The sequence below is a fragment of the Saccostrea cucullata genome, unplaced genomic scaffold (assembly GCF_032062105.1).
Source record: "Saccostrea cucullata isolate Sc308-1 unplaced genomic scaffold, CSIRO_AGI_Scuc_v1 ctg441, whole genome shotgun sequence".
In the NCBI taxonomy this organism is placed as follows: domain Eukaryota; kingdom Metazoa; phylum Mollusca; class Bivalvia; order Ostreida; family Ostreidae; genus Saccostrea; species Saccostrea cuccullata.
The window spans coordinates 12,171-21,730 of record NW_026921375.1 but is presented as its reverse complement, the minus strand read 5'-3'; the positions used below and the strand labels follow the sequence as shown (position 1 = coordinate 21,730).

At 34.2% G+C, this 9,560-nt stretch overlaps 1 protein-coding gene across 1 annotated transcript; it reads left to right on the top strand.

Annotated features, from left to right (window-relative positions):
- The first annotated feature begins 1,068 nt into the window (after positions 1–1,068).
- On the top strand, positions 1,069–8,796 carry LOC134259840 (tolloid-like protein 2). The gene is made up of 14 exons (XM_062742438.1): positions 1,069–1,229; positions 1,929–2,034; positions 4,689–4,816; positions 4,923–5,081; positions 5,196–5,289; positions 5,459–5,574; positions 5,710–5,889; positions 6,082–6,220; positions 6,337–6,458; positions 6,771–6,926; positions 7,035–7,134; positions 7,227–7,351; positions 7,529–7,681; positions 7,766–8,796. The coding sequence occupies exons 1-14, from the start codon at positions 1,178–1,180 to the stop codon at positions 8,125–8,127; spliced, it is 1,992 nt and encodes a 663-aa protein (XP_062598422.1). The 5' UTR covers positions 1,069–1,177; the 3' UTR covers positions 8,128–8,796.
- Positions 8,797–9,560: the final 764 nt, after the last annotated feature.

Below are 9,560 nucleotides of genomic sequence, written 5' to 3'. Positions count from 1 at the left end.
AAGATTATATTACATATATTTCCGATATATTTTTCACATTTATATGCACTCAGTGGCTGTAAATGATGACGGAAATAACACTTTTTTTATATATCTAACCAAAAAAGCCAAAAATACGTCTTTGATGATTTTTCTTATGGGAAACATAGAGCGCACTGTAGAACATGCATAATTTTTTCTGTCAGTAATAAGTATTGAATAGATACATCTTTGGTAAAAAATTAAAGTATGTTCTAGTTTGCGCTCAATATTTTCTGGAAGAAAAACTGCTTGAAAATAAGCAGTTTTATACAAAATATGCTAAAATTGCGGGAAAACATGTACTTCATGATTTCATATTTCTATATTAACGGCATTTTGATCAAATTGAAAATTAACAATAAAGGTCGCATGTCAGTATAGCTGTGCAGAGTAAGGCTATATATAAATTAAAAGTAAGAGATTCATTTTAGGGGGCCATTTGAGACACTTACCAAATATTGCTCTTTGGATACTTTGCATCAATTAAAACCTTTTTTTTGCAGAGTTGTTCGTTCCACTCCGCTAGATACATTTAGAGGTTGTGGTAATTTTTGTTGAATCATGTGAACTTTTTTCGCCCATTGGCGTGGAAAAAAAACCCTGTATTCTTTGCTGAATGCAGTTTTTGGTAAAAGGGAAAAAAAGGATCACTTTTAAATAAACAACTCATTTTGATTTTTGTCAACAGATGAATAATACAAAATAAGGCGATAAATTATATTAATCATATATTTCATGATTTAAGAACATTAATTTGATTCTTTGTAAGAAAATTCTAAAATAGTACTCAAGAATCTATTAAGATTTCCGCTTAGCATAGTATGAAAATCTACCAATGAGCGCGCGGTTTTCTAACAGCCAGATCTAAACTATATGATTGAATTCTTTTGACATAAACAATGCATTGATGAAAGTTACAAGAGCGTGATGATATTTATAAACAATTTAAAGGGTATACGGTCAATGAATGAACGTAACCAACGTCCCAAACCCAATCCGGTGTAACAATAAAGAGATCGAAAAAACACCAGTGCTCAAACGTTTAAAGGTCCCAATAACAGCTTTGTTCTGTTGTCATATCCTTCTACACAGAAACACAACATGGTAATTCCATGGTCTTGATATCTCTATCAATCCAAACTTATTTCTCATCAAAATGGAGAAATTGATAATATGGTGCTATGTATTTTGCAGTTTTTTCGGCTTTGGTAAGTTTAAAATTTTTGTATCATCAAATGAGTTTTACTCGGATAATCGGGTTTTCTGGCTTATCTTTTAGTTAAGAATTCCCTGACGTGCAATGTGCACAGAAAAATCAATCGATCGATATTTTGAAGCTTTGACTTTACATTTCATGACAATTAGACGTCGATAATTGAATGCATTGAAGACAATCAAATTCTATATAATTTGTTTCATTCCAGTTCTCATTTCAAATTAAACTTGTTTCGCCTTAGATGGTTCATGTTTTATTTGTTTATTATATCATGATCTAAGGAAACGAATGATGCGTCAAAAATGGTTCTGTAGACCGAGAGTTTACGAATGTAAAAACACATCATAATTTGAACTAGACAAGTCCCAAACAATACCATATAAATGTTTTACTATACAGACTTGCAAATATTGTTCATGTTTCCAGAACAGTCTTCAATACTGTTTGAATCAGAATGAGGTTGGGCATTGAATTTTAAAGGTTGTTTAAAATTGCTCGATTTTGAATACTTCCAATCGTTTCAATCTAGTTTGCTTGTGGTTGAATGATGCGAGCATTTTCCCCTGCTTTACATTTTGGACAATTCTATCTACATATGTACAATAGTTTGACAAGAATAAAAGTCATAAGGTTGGAAATTCATCCATTGAATATTGAAAATAAAAATATACATGTCATTTAATTTTCACAGCCCATAGTCAATGTAGTGCGAATAACTTGGTGACCACTGATAGTCTTACTGCTACCCGGGCCCTCCAGACCTTCAGTTCCCCCGGATGGAAGGTGTCCTATTACTCGTAAGTACTCTTGTCTATATATCACTAATGCCACACACATATCTCAAATACGGTTACCTTATGGGCCCTTGAATAAAAAACACTCAAACATGGATACTTCATTGAACATTGACTTCATAACACTAATAGTCCTGGTATTGAACATTGACTAAGGTAAGTAACACCCAAGTACAGATACCTTTTGAAATATTGTCTAACACTTAACCTTGGCCTAAAGGAATAAATACAGCATCAAATGGAATGATTACCTTGCATGGGAGGATTCTTCCATTGTTATTGAAATAAGGGGAAAAATCAAAACTTTCGTGTACAAAGGTAGTTTTTCATAACAACTGGAATTATAAGAACCCAGGGTATTAAAGCATGTTGTTTGTGGAGAAATATTTTGCAACTTTGAAATGCCTGCTTAACAAAGTTCTTAAAAAAGTCAACCACTGAATATATAGTTACAGAAATTGATGAGCAGGTGTATCACTGGTGAAAAAGTCTGCTCATGCAAAGGGTCAAGAGAAATTGCATTTCACCGACAGACATTAAATCTACACAGATTTGAAAGTACAACGACTGATGCAAGGAACTCGAACTCAGCCAAGGAAAAGACATATATAGTGAATCTTATCCATCAAAACAATGGGACCTGCTTTAAGAAGTTCAATCAGTGTGCAAGAGAATTAAAAGAGATCTGAAATGCTTGTCTTTTCCTTAATAAATTTGAAAATGATGTCACCGGAACACTTGAGAGAATAGAGAACCAGTTTAAAACTCCCATGTCTTATTCTCATGTAGTGAGCACTTCCAAAGTTGGAGAGCCTCAGCCAAAGCACGGCACAACAGCTACGAAACCCAGCGTCTTACTCATTAGGACTTCTAATGTAAAAGGAATCAATAAAAAACAAACTTACTCCCAACTGCAAAGACCATAAAAGTAATAAAATACATAATGGAAGAAACCTTTGAATATATCCAAACCTGTTATCTTCACCCAAATATATTAGATATATATAACAGTAACACTGTTGTCTTTGCAAGGTCATTATTACAACTGTATTTTGGAAGAACTTTGTTTAAATTCTACGTCTGGAATTACAACACATACTCACCGTTCACTTTCCAAGGAAGAAATTCTTCAAAATCACATTCTAGTGTTTAATACTTTCAATTTATCAATTAACCAAGATGAGTTCGATCTACCGTAACTGCAATGGATTCTAATTATTTTTATAAAGAAGGGTCCAGCAAATTCTCTACCAAACCCTTATCTTACTCCCAGAATTATTAAAACTGCTGTAAAAGAGAAACATCAGACATACTGCGCTTCAGCGTATTCTAAAAGTGGTTTAAATCAGATGTGGGTCTTCAAAACCTCTTAAAGAAAATTTGAAATCACCTTTTTTAAAAATCTGTAACATCTAAACGCATGACTTTTTTACACTCTATACAACAATTTCTCTCGATAAATGAAACCTTTCGATATAGACAACAGCCCCTTCCATATGGACTATTTTCTTATATGTTAACAATATATATTTTCATTGATATGTTGACTCGATATATCTCAGAGAAACTGAACTTGAAATATGATATCACAGGGTCTTCAACAGCTGTATCATATTTGGATATTTTACTGACTATAAACGATAAACAAAGTTTGGTTGACAAAGGAGATGACTTCACCTTTTCCATTGACAACTTTCCTTATTTTTGAGAAATATTCCATTATTACTGTATATTATTTAAATGTTTATTATATTATTGTAATCAGCTATACAAATACTATAATATATATTTTATATATTATATTTGATATTTGAAGCTAATTATATTTTTTATTATATAGAACATAAAATCTGAATTTCAGTGAATAAAAAAGTTGGAGTTTTTTTTTTCCAATTTTGATCAAGATTTATTCATCTTCATGAGACGTGAAACCCCCAGAAAATTAATCGTTCCAAAGGTTTTCTTGAGTGCATTTGAAAAGACATGTCTCGTTACAAATCACTGGATAATATTCTATTATGTGGATATTTCAATGCATACGTCTCAACAGACCCTGATTTAATTGAAAATGACGATAATGACTTCATTCCTCTGCATTCAGGATACAGTGCTGACACAAATTATCAATCGACATAACATGGGCTTTAAATTACATAATCAAGGCAAAGAAATTAATAGATCTCAATATATTGGTTATATATCAATTAATATTGAGAATATCAATGGACTTACCTTCGAAGATATAATTAGTAACTCTGCATGTTCTAAACCAAATAGATGTTGCACAGTTGATCTTGTGTTAATTACAGAAAATATAATACTAAAACCAAATACTGTATTTTAGAATATCAGAAGTTTTACCTATGCCTGATTTTAACTGTTTGTTGCTAAGGCCACCATGCGCAAGTCTTGTATCTTGTATGATATGATGAATCTCGTTTTGAAGCTGCTCATAATTTAAAGGACATTTTTAAAAAATTAACACTCTTTTAAATTATACTAATTTTTATTCTTCCTCGTCAATCAATTGATAATGCAACAACAAAATTATCCAATGCATTATTAATACAGCGGAGAAGTCCCTTAAAAAAGTCACAAAAAGGTCCCCCAAAAATCAACAAAGATGACAGTTTTTAAAATTACCTCGATTTCCACAGGAATATGGACTGTAAGTGGCTGATAAGCGCCGGGAATGGTGAGCGTGTGGTGGTGGACATGCGGGAGTACATCATAGAGGACGGCGAGGGGCCTGAATGTGTCTACGATTTCCTCCAGTTCTTTGACGGTTCGTTTGACAATTTGTCATAAGCAATGTAAAAAGCCGGTGATCTTTTCATTTTGTATTCCATATCAAAATTTCTGTTGTGATTAAAGAGGAGGTTTGATTACAGGTTCAAGCACTAGCGGTGATGCCGTAACGGTGTGTGGTACAGCTCGCCAGGGTAGAATGTTTGTGTCCACTGGAAAAGATGCACTCATCCGACTCAAAAGTGACTACAGTTTAGAGATGGCCGGGTTCACAATGAGATACTTCATCGGAAAAACGGAAGGTAGCTTAAGATTTGATGTAAAATAAAAAATCAAATAAATCTAATTCTTTTGTATGAAGTGTTCAAGTATTTTTGAAAGTATTATCATTCAAAGACATATTGAACATTTTGTAGATCAGGGTGGTTGTGCTTCTACTATTGTAACTTTGACACCAACCAGCACCGTCCAGTACCTGACCAACAAACAATGGCCCGACTCCTACGACGAGTAAGGAAACATTTGCTCCGTCCTTTTCATTTACTTTAAACAATATCTTTAAAAAGCACCTCTATATATAACCAGTAATGAATATTTAGAAACCAGAAAGAAACTAAAATCTTGATGAAATAGACTTAAGGATATATGACATTTCTTTTCTTTTTTTTTTTCCAAAAAGACCATCCACATGTCAGTGGCTCATCAGATCAACGGCAAAGGTAGAAATACAGATTATATTCTCTGATCTGATGAGTGGAGAGGAATGTTTCTCAGACACACTAGATATATATGATGGTATGTATTTTTTCTCTAAATAGGGAGATCAATGATTTATGCTCATATAATAAAATCATAATAATGACTTAAGCCTTTGAAAATTAATTAGATCCTAGAAAATTTCAATGAGTCTCTCCTCTAAATTTGTATCAGGGTCCGACGCTACTGCTGCTCCCCTTACCCAGACCTTCTGTGACAGTAGAGACATATTCCCCAGCAGGAATACTTTGACATTTTTATCTAGTGGAGCAGATGCCTTTGTCAAATTCAATTCCATTGCGAGCGGCTGGAGAAGACATGGGTTTGTCCTGAGCTTTCGACAAGAAGGACCTTGTAAGATAATAATTCTCTCGGTTAAAAAGACTTAGATTAGGATAAAAAATAAAATAACATGCAACTGATTTTATATAACAAACGAATAAAAAAATAACCTGAAACTATATAAAATAAACATTAAGAAGATTCCAACTAAAACGAGTTTGTGTGTATAGTTCCCACAATGACTGATTATATCGACATTTATAGCTGCTACCACCACCCCAGCCCCATCAACGACCACCACACAGCCACCGAATGACGTGTGTAGTAGTGGCACCATTCAGCTAACAGCCACCAATGATACACAGTTTATACAGTCCCCAAGCTACCCAATCTTCTACTCACCGTAAGTAGCGAAGGAAAGTAGCAAAAGAAAAAAAAGCCATAGTTTTCAGTAGACTTAAAATATTTACTATTAACTTAACCATGACTATGAGTCAGTGAATGATTTTCCTCCCACAGGAACCTGGTGTGCTCTTGGTTGATAGAGGGACCAGAGGGAAGTGTTATTCAGCTGAAGGTGATAGATTCCTATCTGGAGGACAGTGAGGGGTGTATAGGGGACTCTGTCAACATTCACGATGGTGAGAACTTACCAAAGTTTATATATAGATTATGATGGCTTATTTAGTTTATGTCTGGAAACTACATGCACCAACTTTACGAAGTATAGATAAATCTGGATTTTCTGGAAAAATACATACTTCCATTTAAGGTACTCCGATCCTCAACCATGAAGGATAACTCTTTAATTTATATTTTAATTTAAAAAGTCTAAAAATGCACAAAGTTTAAAAATTAAATCTTTTCATGCAACAATTTTCATGTCATATGTCTCAATGTGCTTTTAAGTTAGGGAATACCTATGCTTAAGTTGTAAAGAATTATGATCACAGGTGGTAGTGGTGAGGCGGCTGTGATTGCAACCTACTGCGGGGAGATCTCTAGCAGCGTCAACTCCACCAGCAACAAGCTGTATATCATCTTCCGGTCGGACGGATCCGTCGGTCAGAGGGGGTTCCATCTGGAGTATACAGCTCTATCAAACTACTGTAAGTCGATGGTATCAGGTTATGCAAATTGATATAGATGGCATTGTTGCATAGATATAATCAACTTTTTTGCATTCAATATGAACTAAATCTAGAAACATTTTTCAGCCGCTCCGTCTTGTGTCCCGCAAGCAGGAGTAACCAATCTTGTTGCCAATTCTACAGCCCAGTATTTTGAATCCCCTAATTACCCTAACAACTATGACAAGTTAGTATGATTATGCATTAAAATAACATTACACAATGTTTTTTTTCATCATCAACATAATGTTATAAAGTTTGTATGGTTGAAATTTTCAGCTCGACAACAGTTTACTGGCTGATCCACAATCCTACAGACAGTGGTTATATTAAGCTTGAAGTAGAAGATTCTAGAATAGAGGCTAATCCTTCCTGTTCATATGACAAGGTTACAGTTTACAGAGGTAACATTTTGTGATGAACTGAATTGGTAATTACACTTAAAAGATGTTTACTTTAACATAACCATACCAGTTATGACAAATAGTTAAGATTTTATCACTCTAGCAAAATTAGAATATCATACAAACTTCACCCCTGCACAACTTCTGAGTTGTTTTCTCTGTATCTTGTTCCCCTAGGTCCCTGCACCACCTACCCTGTACTGGATTCCTTCTGTGGGGTGGAGAGGCCCACCATCACCCAGTACACTGGTTCCTATGTACTGGTGTCCTTCGTTACGGACGCCACCGCGGAGTTCAAGGGATTCAGAATCAAGTACTACGTCACCACAGGTAAAATTACCAATCTAGTGGTAAAAATAAAAATTGTATCCATCATTAGAAAAAAAACTCATTGTCATTTGTCTTACATTGCAGAGAGAGAAAAGGAGAGCACTTTTTGGCAAGATGTTGCGCTGATAGCTGGAGTAACTGTTGCGGCTATTGTTGCTGTTGGATTAATAGTAGGATTAGCAGTAGCAGCAAAGAAAGGAAAACTTCCTGGAATGAAATCAGGTAAACCTAAAAAGCGCCGTCTGTCGGTGTCTAGCGTTAGCAGCAGTAGTAGTGATAGTGATAGTGACAATGAAGCAAAGAAAAAGCGGCGCCCAAAAACCGCGCTTAGATCCAAAACGAAAGTGAAATTACCACCTGTTCAGTCATCCAATGTGGATAAACTACCAACATTACCTATATCAAAACAAGGCAAACTGCCACCTATTGCAAAAATTTCTAAGTGATTCTGTGAATATACTGCATGTGTTGTGTGATGTCCTGAATGCTGGAAATTGACAGTGTCTTGGGATGCACTTTTTTTTATTGTTACGTGAATTTGTATCTCAAAGATTTATTTTTATATATCATGTCTCCACAGTTAATAAATACTATACTTATATTCTAAAGTATAGTGTCGTATGTCTATACTAGTATTGTAGTGAGTCTAAAAAGTATGTCGACTTTATACATTGATACAAATTCTTCATTTTTCTTTTGTTAGATAAATTGCGTTTCAGTGTTTATATTTGAGCTGTTGTTTGAAACAAAACTTTCTTATATGATATATATGTTCTAATATGTTATGCCCATGCCAAGCTTTAGATATTTGAGACCTAAGATTAAAAGTCAATATTTGCGACTATTACCTCCTCATACATTAAGAGATATTCAAACGTTTCTTAGATTTTTAAAACCTACAATTAATTTTGTAGAACTCTTAAACTTCAGTTCAGTTTGCTATACGTGTACATACATGTAATTTAACCCGACTATGAATATGTACATTTACGATGTATTTCAAGTATTTTAGTCACTTCCCAGCAATGTAAATAAAATCTATCACATTGTATTTTAAACACAATCAACCTTTTAAAAGCTTTATTCGGTTGAACAAGAAATGTATGTAAAAGTTTATTGGATTTTATATTTTACAGTTTTATTTTTGTGAAATTGTTTTAATAAATTTTTCATTTAAAACATTGTTCTTTTCTTGACTTGAGATTCAGTCGTAATAAGGTTGTATATTTGATCTTGCTTTGACAAGATAACTTGTACCTTTGTTAAGATCATGGTAAGCTTGAGCTATTTGACCTTTCACCATTATAAAGTCATAAATCAAATGACTACTCTTATCCTTGTTCTTTCCTGTTATTTGCCAAGTAAATTCATAAGCTTGAAATGAAGATTAAACCTTCAGATGCACCCCCTAATGTACTTTTTGATCGGACACATATTTTGAGTTTCTCATATCGAAACAATGTCCTGCCATACATTCTATAATATCGAAGGGTATCCATCTTTTATCCACAACTTCTCCTATACCACTGAATAAAATTTAATCATACATTCACAGATTCTATGTAACATAATCCCATTATGACCTCCTATTTTACTTTTTTATCTGACTATTATTTTGGGATTCCCAGAGAAAAACATGCACTTTACCATTGTAATTGTACGGGAGGCGGTGGTGTCATTTAGTTAGCTCAGTGCTAACAGTGTATAGTTTACACACTGAATTGTCGACGGATTTTCCCGTCATTTCCCAATCAACCAGTTATGACAAGGAACACACGGCGGTTGTGACAGGTCGGCAGGGAATGCTCATTCCTCCATGGTAACTGATCCCACCTCTGATGTTTTCGAGGTCTGTGTTTGCTCTGTTCCCATTTTGTAT

Coding starts and splice junctions, on each gene's coding strand:
- LOC134259840 (XM_062742438.1), top strand. CDS start 1,178: ATGGAGAAATTGATAATATGGTGCTATGTATTTTGCAGTTTTTTCGGC. Junction 1,230..1,928: donor TTGCAGTTTTTTCGGCTTTG/GTAAGTTTAAAA, acceptor TAATTTTCACAG/CCCATAGTCAATGTAGTGCG. Junction 6,459..6,770: donor CTCTGTCAACATTCACGATG/GTGAGAACTTAC, acceptor TTATGATCACAG/GTGGTAGTGGTGAGGCGGCT.